General features: G+C 35.9%; 2 protein-coding genes across 2 annotated transcripts in view; one reads left to right on the forward strand and one right to left on the reverse strand.

The window, feature by feature from the left end:
- The window catches only part of LOC150092516 (cytochrome P450 3A19-like), a 268491-nt gene that overhangs the window by 210064 nt on the left and 30983 nt on the right, over positions 1 to 27444 (reverse strand). The gene's annotated exons all lie outside the window — the stretch shown is intronic.
- Positions 1511 to 27444, forward strand: part of LOC150092517 (cytochrome P450 3A8-like) — a 221061-nt gene continuing 195127 nt past the window's right edge. The window contains exons 1-2 of the mRNA XM_090414567.1: positions 1511 to 1647; positions 26505 to 26601. Of these exons, the coding sequence (XP_090270693.1) occupies positions 1595 to 1647; positions 26505 to 26601 (150 nt within the window). The 5' untranslated portion in view covers positions 1511 to 1594. The remainder of the gene's footprint in view (positions 1648 to 26504; positions 26602 to 27444) is intronic.

A 27444-nucleotide genomic window follows, 5' to 3' on the forward strand; every position in this document is an offset into this window, starting at 1 on the left:
TTGCGTTTGAGCACCCTAAGACAATTACTCTCATCTTAAATTGTCAGAATCTTGTGGGATCGTCCTCTTCCTCTGCTGTTAATGCGCGTCGCAGTGTGCATCGCAAGTATAATATAGTTTGATCAGCATAATGCACTTGCTCTGCACTGAGGAACTTGTGAGCTACAAGTTTTTAACAAATGCATCCACATACTCGGTAACTCCTTTGTGGTTTGCAAGCCGTTTTTCTCCACACACTTCACTCACAGAAATTCCATGATGCTTCTTAAACCTTTGACGCTATCCTTTACTATAGTTGCACTGAACTTCTAATTTAAGTTCTTTGTGGAGTAACTTACATGTTAAAGGAATAATTGTTCCATAACTTGCTATGCAACGAGTCCGCCCAGTCACTCCAATGTCGTCGAAACCTTTCCATCATAAGTCGATATTGCTCAGTATTCTTATAACTTTTCATAGTTTTTCTAACACTAACTTGCTTCTTTAAATCACTGTCTATAAAGAAATGCTCAGTATTTATCTTTCTTCTTTTCCCTCCATATTCATGTTTACATTTTTTCTTTTACTATCGAATTCATGATCAGCCAGCATTTTGTAATATTACAAAATACAGCAGTACCATAACGAGGGCGTGGTGAAAGAGGCGCCCGCCACGGGCGCAACTAGGTTTTGGGCGCAAAACGTAAAAAATAAAAATAAATAAATAGATATAAAAGTGAGCTATTTTATATTGTATTTTTAAATTTCGTCAATACGCCGCTTTAGACACAAATTCTGCAACACACTGCAACTCATTTTGATGGGGTTAATAGTAAGTATTTAATATATTATATTTAGCAAAATTTAACTAGTTACATTTACATTTTTTCAAATTTTTGTCATTTTGGATTGGGGTGGGGGGGGGCGCAAGTTAGACACTTGCCACAGGCGCTTCATACCCTCGTTACTGTACCAAAATACAGTACTAGTAGCCAGCAACCTTTGGTATTACACAATACAAAGAGAGACTGTCTGTCTGTCCGTCTGTCTTAGACAACAACTAGGGCTGGCTCTACCGACGGTGCAAGACGTGCATTTGCACGGGGCGACAAGTTGTTTGGGGCGGCAAAGTTGGCATAAACTATATGAAAAATAAAGGAGAAGGGGCGGCAAAATTCCTAGGAGCGACCCAGACAACGACTAATAACAGCGTGGAGCAGTGGCATTATGGCAGTTACCAAAGGTGCCAGTAACAGGATATTTAACCACTTACCGAAATTGTCCCACTTAAAAAAAAGCATAGATACGAATTTGCCAGAAACCTAGCTACACCACTTCGTGAATTACACGCCCACTTCTCTAGTCATATCTCCTTCTCTCATGTGTTTGTGTGCTCACTGACTATTACACACATCGCATTTCAGAACACTTATCATTTTACTGAGTAAAATGATTTACTGTAGTTATCTTATCACTGACCCTTAGGTCAAGCAGATAGTTCATAAGAGATAACATAAATTGTGAAATAATGCAATTCAGGAGTTTGTTTCACACTACCCCAATGCCTGTATATTACTTTACGTTCTTGTAGTTTGAAAGAAAATAAAAGAAAAGAATGTGGGAGATAATATTAGCCTTCTTTTTGGTGATCCTTGCATTTTCTATACGGTGCGTAAATTTTGTTTTACTCGAATATTATTTTGCTTATTTTGTTCGTTATGGTAGCGCACGTGAAGCCTTTAAAGAAAAGACAGCATAACATTTTCCAAGTTATTAGAATTACAGGAATGTAAACATTTGTGTATTGCTTTAATGCAGAGCCATTGCTGGGGTTGAGAAATGAGGATTGTTGACAGATCAAACAAATAAATAAATAAATAGAAAGCGCCAATTAAAAAAAAAAAAAATATATAAAATGTCAGTTAAAAATCAGTTTTATAACTCAACAAATCTTGGGCCAAATACGCCCGCGGAGCTATTTGCATGCGCTTGCTGTCAGTTAGTAAATAAGGAAAAAATAAAATTAAAACAGGAAAATATGTCTTCTCCTAGTAATAATATTTATTGAAATCGTAAAAAATGTTAACATTTTATGTTATATTACGAACATTTTGTAATTCCTCTGTGTTTGAGTGCGAGTGTCACCAGTGCCAATTTTGTGCGTATATTTTATGTATTTAGTCTACTGGCAACCGTGCGCTTTGGGATGTATCACCACTTCACCGGTGGTGATGGCACGCTTTGACAATACATTGATTTCTCGTGTTTAAAATTTTGCCCCAAAATGAGTAATTCAAATAAAAAAAACAACGAACCTATAAATTCAACAGCGATTGGGAAGAAGACTATTGTTTTATCTAGAGTAAAGAGAAATGTTTTTGCTTATTGTGCGTTGGTTTAGTTTAGTTTAGTTGTATAATAAATGTTGCATGTGTATTTATCCTACTTTCATAGTTAATTGCTATCATTTGATATAATAAGCAAGTATAAATTTTCATAGAAAAAAAATATTGGTGCCCGCCGCTCTCTTCCCAATCTGGAATGCGGCCGCGACCACAACCTGAGTATCCCTGGCTTAAGGCTTAGTAGGCCCACCTCTTTTAAAGGACTGATTTTTAATTTATTCGAAATTGTTAAATATTATTATAATCTGACACCACCAGGGAGTCCAAAGACTCTTCGAGGGAGAGTGTGCCAAATGCCAGTAAATCGGTATAAGCTTTTAATTAAAAGCGGTTATCTGTTTTATTGAAGTTCATTCATTCACATTAAAGGGAATGAATGAACATGTTGTTGACATGTTGGAAATAGCAATGAAACACAGATAAAAACTAATAAATAAAAATAGTGCATTGGAAAAAAATATAATAATGAAGACAGGCAAAACAAGTAAACTTACTTGATTAAAGACGGAGGAGCCCGGAAATGTAAAGATAAAATTAGATAGTGTTACAAAAGCAAGAGAATGTCATGATATCAAGATTTCAAAAAAAAAAAAAAAAAAAAAATGTAAATAGTTTAAAAACAGGCATGTTTGAATCACAATAAATGTTATAATCGTTTATGTTATATTACGAACATTTTGTAATTGCTCTGTTTTTGAGTGCCACCAGTGCCAATTTTGTGCGTGTATTTTACATTTCTACTGGCAATGATCCATTGTCAAGCAGGTGAGCCATTCCATTCATTTCCCTTACTTAGTTCAAGAAGGAAAGGTCACTTTACTTTTAAGATGGCAATGCATCGAAACAATTATCAATCTCCATCGCATTCTTAGACACTCTTGTAAGATACTTACGTTCACCTTATTCGCATTCATTTCACTGAGTGATTTTATTTCATTCCATTCAATCTTTATTGTTATTATTATGTGACACCTCTGAGGAGTGTAAGGACTCATAGCAGGAGGGCACTCAACTCTACCCCACTATACACATCTTTGTCTTTTAGTTCCGTTTCTTTCTTAAAATCTTGAACGTGAAGAAATATCAAAGTCAGATCTTGTAACTCAGATCAACTGTAAAGGGTATAGAATTTTTAGGAATGGTAGGAGAGGGGAGGGAGGGAGTACTACTAATCATATCAGATGACTTGAATCCAGTTACGGTAGAAACTCATGAAAGCAATAATAGTCATGTCCCATGTAGAAATGAGTTTGAGACTATCTGGTGTGAAGTGAGGGCCTGTAGGAGTTTGTAGGATACCACATTTCATCATCCCAGCGGTTCAGCTACTGAAGACACTGAAACATATTGTCATATTGTCCTGATGGGTACTAAACGAGTACTCATTAAGGGTGACTTAAATTATCTAAACATTTATTAAATAGAAGAGAAATTGCACGATAAGAATGATCAATTTTGAGTTGTTGTGAGACAGTATTATTAAGCAGTTTGTGAAAGAAGGAACTGGAGATCAAAGAGGTGTAGTAGTAGTATTAATAGTGAAAATTTTAGAGAAGTTGGTGAGAGCTCACATACAGAAATAGATTGAAAGATAAGTTATACTCAACAAAGAACAGCATGAGTTGATTAAAGAGAAGTCTGTGTCTGTGCCTTTTACACATATTTTATAACTATGTTATGGCTGAGTTGGATAAAGGAAATGGATGCACTATGATTCTCTTGGATTTTGCTATGGAATTTGATAAGATACCACTTGAAAGGCTGTTGCACAAACCCGAGTATATGGATTTGGAATATAAACTCTTGACTCAGATATGGTTGATAGATAACTATTGAAAAGAAGTATACTGTTAGTGTGAATCTGCCAGATTCCAGTAGTGTACCCCAGGGATCAGTCCTTGAACCATTGCTGTTCAATTCATACATTAATGACATTAGGTAGGATCTAACAGGAGATGCTCAATTATTTGCTGTTGATGCCAAGCTGATCAGGAAATCAGGGATGCTACTGATATCTGGCACTTACAGAATGGTTTGAAATAAACTGGAAATTTCAATTTTAGTAAGTGTCAAGTTATTCACTTCAGCATGATGAGATTTCCAACATCATATTACATTACCAAAGCTGTTCTACAAGAAATTGATGAAGCTAGGATATTAGTGTTATCGTGGATAGGGAACTGAAATTCAAAGATCACTTAGCAAAAATTGCAAATAAATACAATGAGGATAATTGCAATTCTGAAATGAACCTTGGGTTCCAGTGGAATAAAGAATCTGTGGAAAAGGTGCAGAGAAGAGTTACAAAGGATATATTGGGAATATGGGGTGTAGATAATGAGTACAGATTCAGAGTATGTGGGCCACAAACTGGTTAAGAGGATAAAGATAGGGTGATATCATAGATGTTTATCAACTTCTTGAATGGGTGTTATTGGAAATGGGTATTATCTGGTGAAATTTTTCATTATATGGAAGGTTGGGAGAGAACATGGGGACATCCATGGGTCTAAAATTTGTAAGTGTCAAGTTTGCAGTTATGAAATGGGTAAGAGCCAGATTTTTTTTTCTCACAGAGATGTAAGTGGAACACTTTGCCTCTTGAAGTGGTGACTGTGTCTGATGTGAATGAGTTTAAGAGAAGGTATGACAGCTGGTTTGGGTGATGTATAGCCTTTCTCAACAACAGGTTTTGCAAGAGGTGTTAGTCTTCCTAGAGGTCTCAGATATTAATAGTAATAATAATAATATTGAGAAGAGAATTCAAAAGATAACAATGACATCAGTTTCGAAAACAACAGTCTATTGGTTGCTCACTGCCCACAATGGTTTAGGTGCACTCCAGTGGCGCACTCAGGATTTAATCTTGGAGGGGGCTGAGCACTCAGGATTTAACCTTGGGGGGGGCAAGTTGAGTAGATGATTTGCGAATACACACTATGCATCGCATATGACCTATGACTGAACATCTGTAGTGATCGCTAATTCATAAGTAGTATAGAAATAGAAGACACGACACAGCATAAATAAAAAAAAATGAATTTTAATTAGGAAAAGATTTTTGGAAAGTTATCTAGTGTTTTTTCCCTTTTCTTTGGGGGTACCTGGGCCCCTCCCCGCCCTCTGGGTGCACCTCTGGTGCACTCTAAATTTTGCCAAACCGGAAACTATCTGCCGCCAGTGTTACTTTAAAGGTACATAGAAGGTAAATGATCCTAATAAATGAAATGCCTTGTATAGCTGGTGTTGTCACATGTGAGGTGCCAGTATAGCATTGGGTTAAATTTGCTAATCATTCACAAAGCCTTTGTTCATGCAACAAGTGTTGTATTGACTCACTATGCACTTCCTTTGATTATGCACTCCATTCTTCACGTAATGAAATTCCAGACATAAAGTCCCACAAGATATCCTCTCCCAAATGAATGTCAAAAGTAATTAAAGCGATTGGCAAAGGACATTGCTGATTAACATATAACCAGTGTGGCACATCTTAATCAATATGGCCCAGTGTTCTCAGTGTTTTTACTCAACCAGTTTTTCTTTCATCAGATTTGACCTTGTTGAACATGGCACATTATAGTCTTGAAATAATTTATTTCCAGATACAGACTGAATCTAAAATTTGTTTTAGAAAAACAGAAGGAGATTGACCATCTCAAATGGTTGGTTGGCAAATTCACTAGATTTCAAACCACTCAAACACCTGTAGGATGAATTATTTCAACTGGTTCCCAAGTTAGGCAATCTCTGGAACTAGTTAATTAGTTCTAATTAGTCGACTAGAAGTGAACCCAGTCTTTGAGTGGCCTAGTGCTGAGGAGTGCAAACATTATTTCCATTAAGGCCTCATCTTTCCATGGGCAAGTGGGCTTTTTCTCCTAGAAACTCAAGAAAATTGACCATAGAAACCACATTATTTCAGACATTAAAATATTGTATTAGGGACCACAAGATGGCAGCACTTGTTAACCATCTCTTCACTGGATGCTGTTTAAAATGTTAACCACTCAATCTCCAAAATTTAAATAGGGCTAAAACAGCCTCACCTATTCTTTATAAGGGAATAAAAGGAATGGTGTAGCCTTCTGGAAATGATAAAAGTATAAAGTATTCACACTGCTTGGCTACCTGAAGAAAGGTAAATGTTCTAAGTTCTGTTCTAGTTGCTGAGTAGATGAACTATATGAAGTAGATTTAAAAAGCCTGTTTGTAATTGCATATCTCAAGAACCTCAGCCATAGAACTCGCACTGTTACAGACAATGATATGAGTGTTAGGATTTAGCATTGTTACGTCGAGTACTCTACCATTTATTTGGTTATTAATTTGTTATCTTATTTAATTATCTCACTTATCTTATCTCACCTCACCTCACTTATTTTACTTTTTAGTCAGCTATTCCGTTGCCAACAAATGTATATTCTTTTAAGTCGACTGCGCCAGCCGGCAACAGAATTCTGACACACAATCTTAAACTACTGAAAGCAATATAGGGATCAAGTGGTTTGCAGTTGTGGTCCCCCTTTCTTAGTTACTAATGGATTCCCCTCTTACTTATGCACGGTCCGTAATTTAGCAAGTGGTAACTCAATTCTCAGAACAATGATAGACTCATGAGGTTTGAATTAAAGAAATACATTTATTTAGACAAAAACATATATACACTTTAGTTAGTAATTCCAATTCTAAAAAAGCCTGAACTCCCCCCCCCCCTCTTAAGTTAACATATCCAAAAGGTTTACTCTAGAATCTTATACTATTAATATCATACTCTTCTTTATATAACTATGTTCAGGCTTGGTTAATTTCTACTGAGCTGCTCAGTTCATATATATAGGAATAACACATATGCATAGATAAACTCTCCAATCCTAACATGGACTATATCAGACATACTCTGTCTTGCAAAATTCACATGGACAATATTCTATCTTAGTTCAGGCTTTATCCTCCCCCAAAATTCAGTTAAAATTCAAATTTAAACTTAACACAATGACATAAATCTTTCCTCCAATATAAACAGTCCGAAGCCTTGGTTCCCAGCTCAGCTTAAGCTTACGGTGCCACCTGCTCTTTAGGCGTAGACAAAATGTCCAAAGGAAAACAGTTCTTTAGATACAACATGGAAGTTGACTATATGGAGCTCCTTAACGTTCTGTTTCTTATACCCTCTGGTTATTATTCAATTTTAATATGAAAGCTTGTATCTTACCATTCTTGCTTTTCTGGTAGTTATTGGGACTTCCTTAACTAGACTTCTGGGTTTCCTCACCGTATATTTCTCATGGCGTCTGCACCACACTTTCTTTCTTCTCGAAGGAAACACTTCTTCTCTGACTTATATGTTGGCATTGGTTCACCAGCGGCTCTTTTCTGGAACTCTGGCCACATTTCTAGTTGTGGCTACGGTCGGCACGGCATATACAGCAACGGGAAAATACTGCTGGGCACAGCGGCAAGCTTCACAGCTATCCAGCACTCCGATCAGGAACCAGGAACAGACAAATAAGAGAGCGATTGAATTCCGCACCGAAACCTATATAGCTAATGTGAGCGCCCTCTCTTGGTGGTATACATAATTTTCTTTTGCTAATTATTTCATCACATGCTTTATCAATTCTGATCATGGACTACTAAAATTCACTTTATATCTACAACTAAATGGCTAGACATAGTTCTGAGTTACCAAAAATGTACACTATCTTTTACTTTTTCTTTCTGGAGGCATAAGTATGTCCTTATCCATGGCTTTTAACGTTACCTTATGTTGGGTCGGAAAGAGGATGACTCATCAAAAGTGAATCAGCACTTTTTCCGACACAACAGCACAACAGCATCATGAAATGTGAGAGTCGTTTGCTGTACTTTCTCTCCCCTCCTGAAAAAGTTTGATTTAGTGATTGTTCAGAATAATTATCAGTAAATGTGCATCCCGTTAGTTTTCAAAAAGGTAAGATTAAAAGAGCTTGACTTACACCATTTGGTAAATAAGAGGCATTAGGGGATTTTTATTTATTTATTATTATTTTTAATATTTTGAATAAATGAACATGCCTCCGTAGCCTTGTATCAACATTTCTGGTTCCACAATGCTAGACTGCTAAGAAAGAATGGTGGTCTAGCATTCTAGGACATTTTATAGGTTTGATTTTGCTTCTGACTAAATGAATTTTTCTGTGCTTTTCTCCTGCTAGTTTCTAGCCAGTTGATCTTTGGCACACGTAAGTAGGATGTTTGTTCTCAAAAAATTAAGTTGTTAATCCATAACTAATAAAAATCTCTCATAGAACTCATACTATTTCAGAAGCTAATACCAGCTAGTGTTTAGGATCTCAAGATGGTGTCACTTGTCTTTCCCCCTGAAGTTTTCAAAATCTGTAGACAATTAAGGATAGAGATTGTAATGTTTATTTATTTATTTATGAATTGATGAAATGGGTTGAAATATCAGAAATGAAATGAAATGGGACTGTTCTAATACATAAATTAAAAAAGTTAAAATGAAATGAATCATTCATCATAAATAATTATAATTGTTCATTTTGACTAGTTCATGAATGCGGACTTTTCAAGAAGTATGTGATATTTTAGTATCATTTATTTCTTCAACATACTTAAATGGATTTAATTGTTTCAAAATATTGGTTCTATTATATAATGCTAACTGAAGTTTATGATCAGTCTGTAGCAGTTAGAATAACTTCTTTGTTAAATAATTACTGGAGTTAGCCGAATGGATAGGGTCACTGTCACAGTCATTACCGCTGTGGAATGGGTTCAGGAATTACTTGGGATGGGAAATGATTTCATTGTATTGTATGAGACCAATATCCTTATTGGAGCTCCAGATGACTCGAATAGGTACCATGTTTAGTCTCTAGAGTTTCTGGATTATTTAACACTCTGAAAATAACTGAAATGAAGGATTAAAGTTGAAAGTGATTTTCTCTGGCCACTGCTAGCAGTTTAAAATAAGAAAAAAGATCACTAATGTTTAGAGAAACCATTAAAAACCTACAGTGTGCATTAGTACCATGTAGGTTGACAACATTTCATATAAATGGGATTGCTATTACCAAATTAAGATTCCCACTTACTCCCTCAAGAGAGGATAGCACTCTCTTTATACCAACTTTTTGGAAAATGGTATACTTTTATTCTCTCCACCTTTCATTTTCATCCTTGCAATTTAGTGCATTTCTGCAGCATACAAGATGGAAAGAGAAGTTCTTAGTCATAAAAATATTTAGCATTTATTTGCATCTACTCGTGTTTGTGTTCCATGGTGTGATTAAAAATCCAAATGTTTCAAGAAGAAAAATTTACTTTCTCCAAATCATGACTAACTCAGAAATAGGCTTAAGAATGCTTACAAAATATTGCCTACTCAGTAAAACAATTGATCTTATGAGATTTTTCATCCTTGCTCAGTTGACATATAATTGGTCTATTCTCATCACTTCTTTTTACACATTTTCATAATTCTCTCATTAATCACAGAATATGAATGAAACTATGTTATGTCATTGAAAGCTGATGAGCTACAATATATTCAATATTTTATATTTATATTGTAGTTCATCAATATATATATACTAGGGGGCTCTGACGCCTGCGGTGCCCAACTCCACCCCCCTATGTTCTGGACTGGTAGGCCAATTCTTCTTGAATTCTGATGACTCGAATTTTGAAGACTCGACACTCAGGGGCTACCCTGAGTGTCGAGTCTTCAAAAGGGGGGGCTCCGCCCAACTCACCATGTTCCGGACTGGTAGGCCAGTTCTCCTTGAATTCCGATGACTCGAATTTTGAAGACTCCACACTCAGGATAGCCCCCCGAGTTTCAAAACGTTTCAAATAACTTGACAAAAACGTTACATAAAAACATTACAAAAAAGTTACATAAAAATGTTACAAAACGTTTCATAAAAAGGCTTATCATTTTATATTATAGACAGTAGAAAAACATTGCAGAAAAACGTTACACAAAACTGTTACAGCCCAGCCTACATCCATTTCAAGCTGACGTCACATCCGTTTCCAATTTCAGCTTATCATTTTATGGTATAGAGTAGATATATATATATATATATATATATATATATATATATTTAGTAAGGGTAGGAAAAGTGAAATATGAGCAGCAGTTAGTTAATGGAGCCAAAAAGAATCCAAGGGAGTTATTTTGATATGCCATAAAAAAAAGAATGCTTATGGAAGGATGACATTGATTGGAGCAAATGATATAATGACAACCGCTGTGGAAGATGTAGTAGAGATACTTAATGAGCAATTCATAAAGGTCTTTCATTCTTGTAAATGTGATATCATGGAGAGTTCGAGAGCAGTTGATGATGTGAAGGAGAGACTGACTAAGTGAGCAAGAGGTATATGGGGAATTGAGCAAACTTGATCTTAACACGTTCGCTGCCACGCTACTTTGGCATAGTCTGTTCCCGTACGTTGAGCAATTTCACTTCTTCAAGGTCAGTACGGTAAGCGTCATACGAGTATACTCGTAGTTGGCTTGTGCAGAGCATATACTATCTATGAGAGTACACAGTTTTGATGCTAGCTCCACAAGCCAAGCATTTTCACTTCTTCAAGGTCAGTACAGTAATCTCGTTGCCGGCGGTAAGCGTCATACGAGTATACTCGTATCGAGTTTCAAAGAAGTGGAAGGAGGGCAAGATTGTTCTGCTTCATGAGGGAGGTGATAGAACTCAAGCATCAAATTATAGGCTTATCTGTGTCAGGTGTTGTGGTTAAGTTGTTGGAGAAACTGGTGAGAACTAGGATCTAGAATTGGGTTGACAACAATTGTATTATCTTTGATGGATAGCATGAATTTTCTAAAGGGAAGTCATGTTTTAGTAATCTACTTATTACAATAAGATGATGGCTTCTTTGGACAAAGGAGATGGATACACAGTAGTATACTTAGATTTTGCAAAGGCTTTTGATAGATTAATACATGATAAGTTGATAATCAAACTAGAGTGGATGGGGTTGGATATTAGATTAGTGCATTGGATCGGGGACTGGCTATCTGATAGGTATCAACAAGTTGTGTATGGGTAAGCAATATCCAGGAAGAGAAAAGTCACTAGTGGTGTGCCTCAATGTCTGTTTTAGGGCATTACTGTTTAACTTGTATGTTAATGATATTGACGAAGATTTGGATGGGGATATTCAGTTGTTTACAGATGATGCAAAGATGGGGTGAACTATGAAGAGTAGAGAAGATGTTGTGGTCTTACAAGAAGACTTGAATAAATTGAGTGAATGGGCATGGGAATGATGATGCACATTCAGTGTTGCAAAATGTAAGGTTTTAAAATTTGGGAAACAATGATGAAATGTAGAATTTACACTTGGTAGGGATATATTGTTGGAGATGGAGAAAATAAGAGATCTCGGGATGATAGTGGATAAGGATCTGAAATTTAGGGGACACGTTGCCAAAATTATGAAGATAACACAAAGAATTCTGGGAATGATGGAGGACACTGACTTGTAGAAGTAAGGAGATTCTTGTTCCATTGTATAAGGCTCTGATTAGGCCACACATGGACTGCTGTGCATAGATTTGGTCACCTGGTTTTTCAAAAGGATGAAGAGATGTTGGAAAGGATCCAGAGATGACAGACTAAGGTAGTTTCTGATCTCTGGAATGTCGAATATGAGGAAAGGTTGAGAAGATTCAATTTACAGAGTCTATTGGATAGAAGGAAGAGGGGTGCTATGATAGAGACCTACAAACTAATAAGGGGTTGTTATAGGATCAGTGTTGGAGAGGTTTTACAGAAAACCTTGGAGATCAGGAGAGAACCAGAGGTCATCCCTGGAAGCTGTATAAAGAGGGTGTAAGCAGGGGAGTGAGAAGCAAGTTTTTTGCATGCATAGCTGTGAATGATTGGAATGCCTTCCCTGAGAAGGTGGTGTCTGAAGAGAATCTGAGTGTTTAAGGTGTGGTATGATGAGCTGTGTGCATGACAAAAGGACAAACCTAGATGAGTCTTTGACTCCATGGGGTCTTGGGATGATGATAATAATAATAATAATTTATATAATTATCGGAGGGGGCCCATTGCTGTGTGGAGTAATATAAAAATAACATTGTAATGTTATGTTGCAATTGCAGTTGTTTTGAGATGATATGAAGTTATGAAGGGTTATTGGTAATAATACCAATGTAGTGCCCTTCAGGAAGATTTTTTTAATGAATGGGAATTTCGGTTTAAATCATCTAAATGTAAGGACTTGAAGTGGGATCTACTGATGGGAGGCTGTGTACTCTGTTAGTAGAACTATACTGGTGTAAGTGGCAGAGACAAGACACTTAAGGATAATGATTGGTAGAAACTTAAAGTTTAGAGAGTGTATATTGCAAAGTGGGCAAAGGTAACCCAGAGGATTGCAAGATTGAGATGGGATGCTGACCAGTGGAGATAGAAGTGAAGATTCCATTGTATAAAGCTCTAATCAGACCCACATATGAATCATTGTGCTGAATTTGGTTACTGGAATTTTAATAGAATAAATTAACTTGGAGAGTATATAGAGGTGGATAACAAAATGATATCAGGATAGAACAGTGTTAGTTATGAGGATAGACTGAGAGCAGTTGACTGCAGAATTTGGTAAATATATTATTATTTTACGACATCTCCATGGAGTCTGGAGACTCATTGTGGGAGACCCAAATTAACCATTATACCTACAAATCCTATCATACCTCACCTTGAATTCATTCACCATCAGGAAACACAACCAATTCTGGCAATCCATTCCACTCACTCACCACTCTTCGCGCAAAAATTGGGTCTGCACACCCCTACTAATCGCACTCTTACACAATTCCACAGATTACCCCAATTCTCTGTTTGTCATATACTGAAAAATTTCGCTTGCATGAATTTTATAAAACCCCTTTAATATCTTAAAAGTTTCTATCATGTTTCCTCTTTTCCGCCTATCAACTAAACTTTGTAATCCACAAACCTTCAACCTATCCTCGTAGCGAGTATTCCACAGACCTGTCACCATCTCGGTCACTCATCTCTGAATCTTCTCGACCATCTCCTCATCCCCTAAGAAACCTATGTGACCAAATTTGTGTGCAGTAGTCGAGATATGCCAAATCATAGTCTTATAAAGAGGGATAATAATTTTTTCTATCTTTACATGTTAGCATGTTTTTCAACATCAAATTAATCCTTTGAGTTATTTTACTAACTTTTGCAATATGCCCTTTGAACTTCAACTCTTTGTTCACCATTATCATTAAGTCCTTAGTCTCATAGATGAAAGAGAGATAGAAGAAGTGATATGATCGATACATTTCAACTGAAGAGATCTTTCATATGGTAGGACATGGGGTCATTCATGAAAGTTTTAAATGGAAGTGGTGAGCAAGAGGGTGAGAAGTGGTTTTTCATGCGCGGAGGATGGTTTGGACCATGGAATGCATTGCCTGATAGGATAGTAGGAGTATCAATGGAGAATGAGTTTAAGGAGTTATATGATAGACTTCATGTTGTCTGAGAATGGTTGTCCATGATGAGTTTTGTGACTCCTTGGAGGTTCTGCTGAATAATATTAATAATAATAAGTTTAAAACACACACACACACACACACACACACACACACACACACACACACACACACACACACACACACACACACACACACACACACAACATCAGTACGTATCAATGCTTGAGGTAGAAAAAGCCATCAGAAACATGAAACGTGGAAAGGCAGCTGAAATTGATCATGTGAATGGATGAAAACCTAGTCTCTGAATTGTTTCAAAAAATAGTTAGCCAAAGGTGGAGACAAAGGGTTACCCATGGCAGTATCCTCAACTTATTTGTAGAACTTGTTTTTCCAACTAAAATAACCTGAATGGGTAACAAATTCGAAAATCTTTGCGATATCTTGAGGGTAATCTTCATGTAATAATTTGACTGTGTCGGCTAATGGAATATTGATAAACAGAGATACAATGTCGAAACTGACTAGCAACTCAGACTCTTTGATTTTTAAATTCTTGATTTTTTCAAGGAAATCTGTTGAATTTTTTATATAGGATCTGGAATGTCCAGTGAGAGCACTTAAAGAATGAGACAAGACTTTTGCAATTCGATAAGTAGGAGAATCAATTCAATTCACGATTGGTCGTACTGGATAGCCTTCTTTATGGATTTTAGGGAGACCATATAGACAGGGAGTTCTTCCAAAGTAGGTGTGTAATTTATCCACATAATTTGGGTCCCAACCGATGACCTCATCAAGTAATTTATTTAATTATTTAATTTGTGAATTTGTAGGATTATGCGTGATCACTTTGTAGGTAGAGGTATCTTCTAAAAGGCTGGATACTTCTGTCTCATAGTCTTATTCATGATTACAGTAGCTTTTCCTTTATCAGCCTTAGAAATAGATATGTTATTATCTCTTCTTAAAGAAGTTAGCCGTTTGATTTCAGCATTTGATAAATTGCGTGGAGGTAATTTGCTTTTAAATAACGAAGTCACAACTTCAAAATGAAGTTTATTAGCATCATCGCTAGAATGTCCAGACAGATTGCATTCTATATTATGTAAAAAATCAAGATATGGAATGCGTGTAGGAATAACTGCAAAATCAAGGCCTTTTGCTAAAGCACTGGTTTCAGCGTCGGATAAAGAGCAATCGAAAATATTAATAATCCATTTATTATTAGAAGTGATGTCAGAGGTTAAGTTTTTCTTTTGCCTGTGATATAAAGAATTATATTTTTGCATAAGTCTGTGAAAATTTCTTTCGTAAGAATGAGTTAAAGATTGTTTTGATAAACAAAGAACAATATTTAGTAATTCATCATTAAGAACAGTTGAAATTTCTTCTTCAAGATTCTACAAACAAGTTGAGGGTACTGCCATGGGTAGCCCTTTGTCTCCACCTTTGGCCAACGATTTTTTGAAACAGTTCTAAGCGACCATGTTTTTATCCATTCACTCTCAACCATCTCTTTGGTATAGTTATGTCGATGATGTTTTTGCCATTTGGTCACATACTGAAGATGAGCTTTCCACCTTTCTACAACAGATAAATAGCCTTCACCCTTGTATCCAATTCACCATGGAAAAAGGAAAATTCTGGTTCTTTACCATTTTTGGTCATCCTGCTTACTTGAACTTCTTCTGGTACCTTATCTACAAGCATCTTTCGAAAACCCACATTTACTGGCAGACACATTCATAAAATGTCTGCTCACCATACATCTCAAAAATTTGGCATTCTTAAATCTCTAATTAATAGGGCACATAAAGTTTGCTCTTCTCCAGAAATCTTACGACAAGAACTTTCCATCATTAAAAAGTTAATGGAATCTAATAATTACCACCCTAATCAAATCCAACAGATAATTGAATGTTATGTTCCAATACCTAAGGTATTGGAACATAAGTTCTTCAACAGTCTGCAGAGTTCCAATCCCCAAGATTCCAGGAATCTCAGAACCTATAGCTAGAATTTTAAAAAAGTACCAATTGATTCCCACGTATATTCCTATCAACAAAATTTCTTCCTTATTGCCTTTACAAAAGATAAACTGTCATCTCTATCTTTGGCTGGCATTTACCAAATACCATGTGAATGCGATGTTTCTTATTTTGGACAAACTGGCCGTTCTGTGGAAAAAAGAATTAAAGAACATCAATATTATATTGATTACAACAAACCTCAGAAGTCTGGTGTAGCACAACACAGTATTAACACTACCCATAATATCCAGTGGGATAAAGTTATTCTCCTTCATAGATGCAGATTCAAATATGAATGCCTCTTTAAAGAAAGTTGTGAAGCTATTTTACACCGACCGAATTTAAATCGAAATGATTGCCTCTCTCTCTTGAAGATCTGGGAGACTTTTATTTTATGTAATCATTAAAAAACCAATTATCTTAAATATTAATTATTTATTGATTTCTTTGATTTCCTAGCTCTCGACAACATTGTATTTTAATAGGTGATCCACTGAATGTTCGTTACTTGTATTCCATTCTGAAGATGTACTATTAGTTTTAGTATGAAATATCTGCACCTTATTTATTAATTAAAGTTATTACTGTTGACTTATTTTAATAATCTGCAATTATTAAAAAACACTTACGTGTTTTTTAATAATTGCAGATGATGTGAAACTTGGGAGTGTTATTAGTAATAGTGCTGATGTTTTGGCTCTTCAAGAGGATTTGAATAAGCTGGAAATGTTGGCAGTGGCATGGGGATGTCACTTTAATGCATCTAAATGTAATGTTTTAAAATTTTGGATCCATAAATGGGAATGCCCCATACTAACTCGGTGGAGTTATACTGGAAGAAGTAGAAAGCAAGTAATTTTGGTGTGACTATGGATAGAGATTTAGTTCTGAGGACATACTGCAAAGGTTGTGAAGACATCTGAAAGAACTGTGGCAATGTTGAGGAGAATATGGACCACGAGAGATAAGTGTTCTGGTCCCATTGTATAAAGCTTTGATCAGACCACATCTGGATTTCTGTACTCAGATCTGGTCCCCAGGATTTGAAGGGGATGAAGTAACCTTGGAAAAGGTGCAGAGATAATCTGTACCATGTGAATTATTCAGGATAGACTGACAGCATGTAGACTGCAGAGTTTGGGAAATAGAAAGCAAAGGGGGGGGGAGATATGAGTGAAACATTTAAGCTGTTGCAGGGTTATTATCCATATTAACACTGAGGAGATATTTCATATGGTGGAATGAGGGAAAGGAACAAGGACAAGAGGCTATACCTGTAAGTTGCAAAAGGGTAAGACGTAAGTTTCTTGCATGAAGAGTGGTAGGAGCAAGGAATGCATTGACTGAGGTTAGTGAATGTACAGACTGTGGATGATTTTAAGGAGTGCTATGATAGACTCTGTGTTTACTAGTGTTGATCTCCTGTGATGAGTCTTGTGACAACATTAGGATCAGGAAAGGAATAATAATATTAATATTGGAGTCCTGAATGATAATAGACTAAGTTAGAAGAAAATTGCTGAAAGGAGATGAATAATATGAGAATAATGAATTCAGTGTTTAAACACAAGGAAATACATAAATATACTTGCGATAACATAGTCAGTAATTGACTATGTTATCACAAATTTTAAATTAGCAGAGTTAATTTTAGATGTAAGAGCATATCGAGGCTTTGAATTAAACTCTGAACATTATATGGTATCAGCAAAAATTTGATTTAAACCAAAGTGGCTAAAAACACATAAAATTGAAAATTCATACCAGCCAAGCTACAAAGATTCTTCATTACAGGATCCCCAAGTTAGACAACAATATCAAAAATGCACAAACTTAAAAACAGAAACCACACATGAATCAAGTGACATAGAAGATGAATGGGAATATTTGAAACAAATTCTCACAAAATCAGCAACAGAAACCTTAGGAATAAAGCACACAAATGGATTAGGAAAAGAGGACTATGAGACTGGAACAAAGAAATAGAAAATATAATAAAAACAAAAAAGGACAGTTACCAGAAATGGCTAAATTTCAAAACAATAGAAGCAGAAATAGAGTATAAAAGAAACAGTGCAATTGCAAAACGAGAAGTGAGGAAAAAACATAAAGAGATAAAATTACAAACAATAGATTTAGAAAAATGGGTGACCTATTTCCAAAATCTCTGAACAGATGAGAACAGTGAAATAAAATTTTATAAAACAAAGAACAACCTAATAGAAAATATCACAATGTTAGAACTGAAAAACACAATAAAGAAAATGAAAAATAGGAAAACACCAGGAAAACACTATAAATATAAAACTATACAAAAATGCAGGTGAAAAAATTTAATGAAAGACTTCTGAAATTTTTTAATATGGTTTAGATGTCTGGAAAAACACCTAACTCTTGAAAAAAAGCACTGGTTATCCCAATCTATAAAAAAGGAAATAAAGAAGATTGCAATAACTATAGAGGAATTAGTCTGTTGAATACACGATATAAAATATATGCAGGAATATTAAAACAGAAGCTAAGCAGTATTGTACAGGACAAACCATTAGATGAACAAAATGGTTTCCGAAAAGGCCGATCCTGCATAGATCCAATTTTTACTTTAAAATTATTATTAGAAAAGTGAAGAGAATTTCAAAAAGAAACACACATGGCATTTATTGATTATGAAAAAGCTTTTGACAAAATTATTAGACAAAAATTGTTTAAAATATTAATCAATTTAAACATACCAAACCAACTTTTACAATCCATTCAAGAAATATATATATATATAGGAAATAAAATAGCAGTTAAATTAGAACACATTCTCAGAATGGAAAGATATATCAAGAGGGGTATGACAAGGATGTACCCTCTCACCTCTGCTTTTCAATATATATATAAATAAAATAATAACAATCTGGAAACAGTGTAACCCATTTGGTATACAAATAACCCCACAAATGAAGATAGATACACTATTTGCAGATGATCAAATGGTATTAGCTACATCAGAAGATGATTTACATAGATCATTAAAATCATTAAACAATATCTCAAAACAATATAATATGACAATATCTAAAGAAAAAACAAAAATAATAGCATTCAAAGGAGAAAGCCCAATAAGAAGTAAAATAGTGATAGATAATAAAATATTAGAACAAGTAAATGCTTTCAGATACTTGGAATATGATTTATCATACGAAGAAGAAAAAGACATAGACACCAAAATATCAAACTTTGCCAAAATAAATGGCATAATAAATAATATATTTAAGCCATCCCTAGTACAAAAACTAGAATCAGACTATATAATGTCTTGTCAAAACCAACTCTATTATACGGAAGCGAAACATGGACCATAAAAAGGAAAGATGAAAAACGAATTCAGACAGCAGAAATAAAATTTCTCAGAAAAACAGCTGGATATACTAAGTGGGACCATAAAACAAATTAAGAAATCTTACAATCCCTGAAAATAAAATAAAACCAATTAATTACTATATAAGACAGTATAAACAAAAATGGCTAGAACATTTAAATCGAATGGACAACAGCAGACTACCAAAAATATTATACAGATACAAAATAAGTGGAAAAAGCAGAATCAGAAGACCAAGAAAGAGATGGCATGAGACCAGAAAATGCAACTTGGCCTAAAATCGATGTTAGGAAGAAGAAGATTAATAATAATGTAAACATAATTATATAGTGCTGTTATAGTAGCCTGAACACCCCTTGAAGATGTATATCAGGAAATTGATGATTATTATAGGAGAGTTAAGATAGTGAGTCTCTTGTCACAGTATGACAGAGTAGAGCTGAGAAGGAGAGCTAAAATAGTTAATGATTCAATACGCAGCTTATGCAGGAGGAGTGGTGGAGAGTGAGTTTAATGGGCAAAAGGACTTATACAAGAAGGATGGTTTGCATCTGAATTGATTTGGTGTTCAGAGACTAGAAAAAGTGTTGTTGAAGTAAAAGTGGATGTGCAAAATCAGGGAAACTACAGCTTTTAGGGGAGGGGCAAGCTGTTGAGTGGATATGCAGATATCACTGAGGCAGTTGAGTGCAAGCATGTGTATAATATGCCTAAGTTAGAACCACTGGTAGCAAACCAGAATGGGATAGTTAGTATAAAGCATCAAGATAGCGGTGGGACTAAGGGGCTTTTGCACTTTATGCACACTAATGCCAGGAGAATTCGGAACAAACAGGAGGAATTGTTGGCATTAGTTGGCTCATCCTGGCCAAAAGTTATTTGCATCAGTGAGACATGGCTAACAAAAGATGATATAGTGAGTGGAATAGAATGTGAATGGTATAGTGTGGTCAGGGAAGATAGAGAGAAAAGAATGGGGGAGGAGTGTTATTGATGATAGCCGATGAACTGTAATCGAAGAGAGTAGAAGTTCATCTGCAGACCAGTGAAGATAGCATATTTGAGGCCATCTGGTGTGAGACACTGAGATCAGCAGAACAAAATCAGTTGAATGCTGCTATAGACCAGACAATGGAAAAGATGATGGAGATAGTATGTATTGTCAAATAGACCCAATGAGTGGAAGACAGGTAATAATTATGGGGAATTTCAACTATTGAAACATAGATTAGAAAGAGGATTGGATGCATGAGAAGAAGGAAATGGATTTTATGCAGTTACTAATGGATAATTACCTGAGACAGCATCTAATGGAATATACTTAACATTTGAGAGTGCTCGATCCAGTAATTGCATCTGGGAATTTGTGTATAATGAATATGACCACGTTGCTACCAGTTGGTGAGAGTGATCATATAATCTTGACGTGGAGATGGTCAAATGTCTGGAATTTTCAGTTAAGACTGTTATATGTGGAATTAGAGAGCTGGTAAGTATGATAAGTTTAGGAGATTGCTTGGATTGGTGCCATGGCATGTAAAACTGCAAGGGCTGGATTTTGAGTTGCATGGGAATTGAAGGTAAAGGACTGTTTGGGAGAGGTAATGGCAGACTTGCATACCTATGTCAGGAGAATAAATCAAGTAGGAGTTAAATGGATAAATGTCATCATCAAGCTGGAGCTGCAAACAAAAAACAAAAAAGGAAACAATTGTTTCCTTTTTGTTATGCCCTAAAATTTTGTTGAACCCTAAAATAGGGCTCAGTACTGGGACCTATATTGTTTAACCTTTATATCAATGACATTGTCAGTGGATTGCAAGGGATATTCAGTTGTTTGCAGATGATGTGAAGTTGGGGAGGATTATTAGTAATAGTGCAGATGCAGCAGCCCTGCAAGAAGATTTGAATAAGCTAGATAGATGGGCAAATAAATGGGGATATCGGTTTAATGCAGCAAAATGTAAGGTCTTGAGGTTTGGGAAACATCGATGGGACACTGCATACTCTATGGGAGGAGTTCTGGAGGAAGTAGGGGAGACAAGAGATCTGGGGTTGATGATTGATACAAACCTGAAATTTAGGAGACATATTGCAAAGGTGGTGAAGGTAACACAGAGGATTGATGCAATAATGAGTAGGATGCTGACCTGCAGAGATAAAACAGTTATCATTCCATTGTATAAGACCCTGATCAGACCACACTTGGACTATTGTTCTCAGATTTGGTCCCCAGGATTTGAAGGGGATAAATTAACTGTGGAAAAGGTACAAAGGCAGATAACAAAGATGGTTTCAGGACTGTACAATGATAGTTATGAGGATCGGCTGAGGGAATGTGGACTGCAGAGTTTGGTGGATAGAAGAAGGAGAGGTGATATCATTGAGACTTTTAAACTGTTGAGAGGTGGTTACAATGTTGACAGTGGGATGTTCTTTCGCTTAGTTGAACAGCAGGAAAGAGTGATAACAAGAGGCCATCCCTGGAAGTTATGAAAGGAAACTGTGAACAAGAGGATGAGGAGTGGTTTCTTTGCATGGAGGGTGGTTGAACCATGGAATGCATTGCCTGATGGAGTGGTGAGAGCGAGAACGGTCAGTGAGTTTAAGGAATGGTATGATAGACTTTGTGTTTCTTAGGGGGGACCTCCCCTCAATGAGTCTTGATAGACTTTGTGTTTCTTAGGAAGGAACTCCCACGATGAATCTTTTGACTCCATAGAGGCCTGAATAATAATAATAATAATTGGGAAGGGAATTTAAGGAGAAAGGTGACCTGCACATGAAGTACAGGGCACAGGCCAGAAAGGTAACTAGTATTATCTTTCTAATGTAAGAAATGCAAAAGCATATTATGAAAGCAAGTTAGCAATGCAGGCTGAAGAGAATAACAAACAGTTCTTTTGATATGTTGCAAGAAAAAGAAAGACTGTATATGGCAGAATGATTTTAAGGAATGCCAATGGTAGGGAGGTATGGTTTTTATCTTTTATCCATGTTAAGCAAACAAAGTTTGCACATGAAGTAATTTCAGGACTGGGCAACTCATATATTGAAGCTTCATATCACTTGCTTAGTTTCCCATAATGTAAACCACATATCCTTACAGACATGTATAATACATGTTAAATACATTTATTGGAAAACCAAGTGGAAAACTTTCCATCATCTATCTGTAATCCAGAGTACTGTATTTTAATAATAAGGTGTGACACCTTTTGGCTACTCATATATGAAAATATGACTTCTTCATTACTTCAATCTTGGTATCACTTCTACATCTGGCTCCAGTTGATGAGACCTCAGTGAAATTTGAAACTGATTTAGGTAGTGACCCTTCCCAAATGCATAGCATTATACATGTCAGTAAGGATATGTGTTTTGCATTATGGGATACTTAGGCAAGTGATGTGAAGTCACTAGCTTCTATATACAAGTTTCCCAGTTCTGAGATTACTTCAGGTGCAAGCTTTGTTTGTTTACACTTGGATAAAGGATTAAACCAAAAATATAATTTCTTGGCATATTTAATATACAGTATAACCAAGTGGAAAAACTTCCAACTGACATTATTATTACTATTATTATGGGCAACTCCATGGAGTTCTTTGATTTATTGAGGAAGGCCCTAAACATCATGTCAAGAACTATTCAATATTTGTGCAGTATCTATCATACTTTCTTTGAACTCATTCAGTCATGGCACCCACAACAGACTCTAGCAATCTATTTCACTCATTCACTACTCTCCAAGAAAAAAATCTAGTTCCAACACCTTGCTAACTGCAAACATTTCCAAAGAGTTCTGAAAAATTTTCTCTGAATTAATCTTGTAAAAACCTCTCAGTTATTTATGTCTCAATTATATCAACCTTTTATGCCTGTCAAGTTTCTGTAAACCACAAATCTTTGATCTGTGCTTGTAACGTTCATTCCATAGACCTGCTACCATCTTGGTCACTCACCTCTGGATCCTCCCACCTCCTCCCCATCACCAATAAACCCTGGAGCCCAGATCTGTGTGCAGTAGTCAAGATGGGGTCTTATTAAGTCTCAATAAAGAGGAACACTAACTTGCTTGTCAAAGTATTCTTCAGCAATTAAGTGATCTGATGAGTTGCTTTAGCCACTTTTTCTGTGTCCCCTAAACTTTAACTTCCACTAGCACTCCAAAGTCTCTGGCTTCATCCATTTCCTGGAGTACATTTCCACCAATGTGGTATATGGCTGGTAATTGTTTCATCCCAAAATGCATAACCCTACACTTTGCCACATTAAACTGACATCCATTTTTCCAGTCTGCCAATCTATCCAAATCATCCCGCAAAATTTTGACATCATCTGTATTAACTATTGCTCTACCCAACTTTGCATCATCAGCAAATAACTGAACAGTTCCTCTCAGCTCCTTCCCTATATCGTTAATGGATGAATTGAACAGTATTGTCTAAGAACAGAGCCCTGCAGCAGCCACTAGTCACAGGCCTTCTTTTGGACTCTAATCCTGAATAAACTGCTCTCTGATATCCCTCCATCAACCCCTCTCCTATCCATCTCACCAACTCTATATCCATCCCCATATGCTGCAGTTTAATTATTAGTCAAAGACCTTTGCAAAGTCCAGCAGTATCACTGTAAACCCAGTAGCTTTATCCAACTCAGCCATCACTGTGTTATAAAACGTGATCAGGTTATTAAGGCATGAACTACCCTTCACAAAATCATGCTGCTCTTCATACAGCATCCCATTTCCATCTATCCATTCCTGTATTATGTTTTTGACCAACTTCTCCAATACTCTGACAAGTCTGATATGCTAATCGATTAGTAATTTGTTACATCAGTCTTGGAGCCTCCTTTATGCAATGGAACTATTTTCCTCTCTTTCCACCTCCTTGGGAGTAACCCAGAGCTGAAACTTAGATTAAACAATATGGTCAAGGACACTGATAATTCCCTCGCTGCTTCACAAAAAAGTCAAGCTTGTATACTCTATAATCCTAATAGCTGTATTCACATTAAGGTTCTGTAATATGCTATGCACCTCCATTTCATTTATCTCAGTTGACATTTAAGCTTTTGTCTCTCTCATTCCTGCGATATCACCACCTCTTGCAAAGTGTTCACTTAGTAATTCTACTAAGTGAACATTCTTCCCTCTATTTTGACTGATTCACTTACCTCCCTTCCATCGGCATTCCTTAAAATTATTCTACCATATATACATTCTTTCTTTTACTTGCAGCATATCGAAAGAACGGTTTGGGATTCTCTTTAGCCTGCATTGCTAACTTACTTTCATAATCTGCTTTTGCGTTTCTTACCACACTGGTTACCGCCACTTACCACCCTTTCTGACCTGTGCCTTGTACTGTTCGTGTGCAGGTTGTCTTTCTCCTTTAAATTGCCTCCACAATTTTTTCATTTTTTTTTTTTTTGCAGCTCCAGCTTGATGATGATTTACTCTCCTGACTCTAGGTATACAGTGTGCCATTACTTCCATCAAACAGCATTCTTCCCACATTCTTTTACTCCATCAGCTTCACTAGCTTTCATTTCTTTTCCATTTCTATCATTGACGCCATCTTTTATCTTTTCAATCTACTTTGTATTTATTGCCTCGTGGTCTAATAATATATTGCACCTCCTGCAAAAACCATACCTTCCCTCATCTTCCATCCATTCTCTCCACAAACACATCCCTTATTCTCCACCATGCAAGCATATTACACGCATGACATCTCATCAATTTCAAAAAGCCTATTTCGTTAACCCTACTTGATTTTCATGGCACTTGCCCAGTCACACTGCTTGACCCTCACATGGTTGACCTCGTTACTACTGCCATTGTGTTCTGTTTTAATAAATAATAAATCTAATAATTTAATAAATCATGCAGACACACTTCATTCTCAAAAATAGTACAACACTAAAATTCAAGAAATATTGCCAGTTATTTACTCAAAATTCACTTATCTTTTCCGGTGCTCCTTACCAACACCTTACGCAGAACGAGGGATGATGTGATCGAGATATTTAAACTTTTGACAGGTAGTTATAGGGTTGAAACTGGGGAGATCTGTTGTATGGTAGATTAGATGGAAAGAGCAAGAACAAGGGGCCATCCCTGGAAGTTACGAAAGGTAACAATGAGTAAGAAGATGAGGAGTGACCTTTTTGTATGGAGGATGGTTGAACCTTGGAATGCATTGCCTGATAGGGTAGTGAGAACTCAAACAGAGAATGAGTTTAAGGAATGGTATGATAAACTAGAGAGCCACCATAGCTCAGTTGGTCTAGGCAAAGCCCTTTGGTCAGAAAGACCTGAGTTTGATTCCTGTCTATGATGTGAGTAACCTTTATCTGGTCTCTTTTGACTGAAGAGGAGTTAGCTAGTCTCATACGGAGGTAGAAAGTTTTTTCACCCAGAAACTCGGGTTTTTCATTCCTCAGAACAGGCAAACCGGCCCCATGAACACACATGGATTTACAGCCTTGAATACTTCCGACAGTATGTTAAAGAGACAGGATCCTCACCACACGTTGTTATGCCTGTAGTCAACAATGAGTCACATCATGGCAACCATCCTCCTAGATAGGAGATGACACATGAATGGAATGATAAACTAGATTTTGTGTTGTTTAAGATGTGCCTCTCATGATGAATCTAATGACTGTATGGTGGTCTGTAATAATCACTTACTTCAAGGCACAATGAAAAAACTTGCTATATATATATACACACACACACACACACACACATACTACATATATATATATATTAGGGGGCTCTGCCCCCCCCCCCCCACTAGCGCCTATGGCACCCAACTCCCTGAGTTCTGAGCTAGTAAGACAAAAAACGTGACATAAATATGTTTCAAATTTCGGCTTATCTTTTTATGTATATAGAGTAGATATATATACACACTTTATCTTACATAACTGATGCAGTATATATGCAGCTCGACAAAAGTATTTTTTTTATATTACAAGTACCAAGTGCTGTATTTCAAGAAAATAATTTAAATATTAATTTGACCAGTTTTGATAATAAGTGAACAGTTTTTATACCATGATTAGTCTCAAAACTTTTTTTTTTATAATTACTATATCTTTAGACTTGACTATGAAAATTCAATATATAATAATGCTCAAATATTAGTGGAGTACGTTATTTTTATATTATGTTGAATTAACATTATACAAATTCCTTACAGGTGGAGATGGAGAAGGACTTCGCTTTTTAGTGATCTTGGGATTCCTGGTCCCAAGCCAAGCTTATTATTTGGAAATGCCATTGAACTGTATCAGAAAGTAAGTTATCATTAATACTAAGAAACGTGAGTCATGTTTTTAATGTCATCATTAAAGAAGAGACAATAACAATTAAAGATTGCATATATACACACAATGATGGTGATACTATTTGAAAACACAATGATGGTGATACTATTTGAAAACACAATGATGGTGATACCATTCCTAATACACTGTAATTAACAAGTAGTCAGGTTCAAAGTCCATGTACTATTTAATGGTCTGTATAGAATGCTAAATAGTACATAGAAATGAATTTTATCAGTTTTGCTTATAGGCAGGACTGGCGCATAGTATTTTTCTTGTGTGTGCGATTAATGTTCGGCGCCTTTCCAAAAAAGTTTTTTTTTGAATAAAGTGTGAATAAAACGAACAAGAAATGAAAAACAAATGAAAACCGCTTTACAGTATAATGTTACCTATGGATTAGTCCTGCTTATACAAATTTTTCCAAGTTATATAGATTTTTAAAATAATATAAAATAGTAATATAAAGTTAAGAGATTTATTCAAATATTCTTTACATTAATTTTGTATTAATAAATAAATTAATTTTGAAGATTCAACGAAAATAGATAAGAGAATTTTACAAGAATGTTTTGCATTGGACTCGAGAGTTCACTGATTATTTTGTGTCACTGATGCCACCCTAACAGTTCGCTAATATAACAGGCTTGAATGTCGAGAAGAATGAGTTACCAGTAGTAAGCTGACTTTTAGGGCGGATCACATGATCTGATCTGATTAAAATTAGGATACGGCCCTTACACAGAACTCAACAATTAATCATAAGTTGATTTATGATACATCAAAAAATAAAGAACTATTTTAGGCATATTT

Source organism: Typopeltis vanoorti, chromosome 25 (assembly GCF_054136105.1).
Source record: "Typopeltis vanoorti isolate ZY-2024b chromosome 25, IOZ_Tvanoo_1.0, whole genome shotgun sequence".
NCBI classification, from domain to species: Eukaryota; Metazoa; Arthropoda; class Arachnida; order Uropygi; family Thelyphonidae; genus Typopeltis; species Typopeltis vanoorti.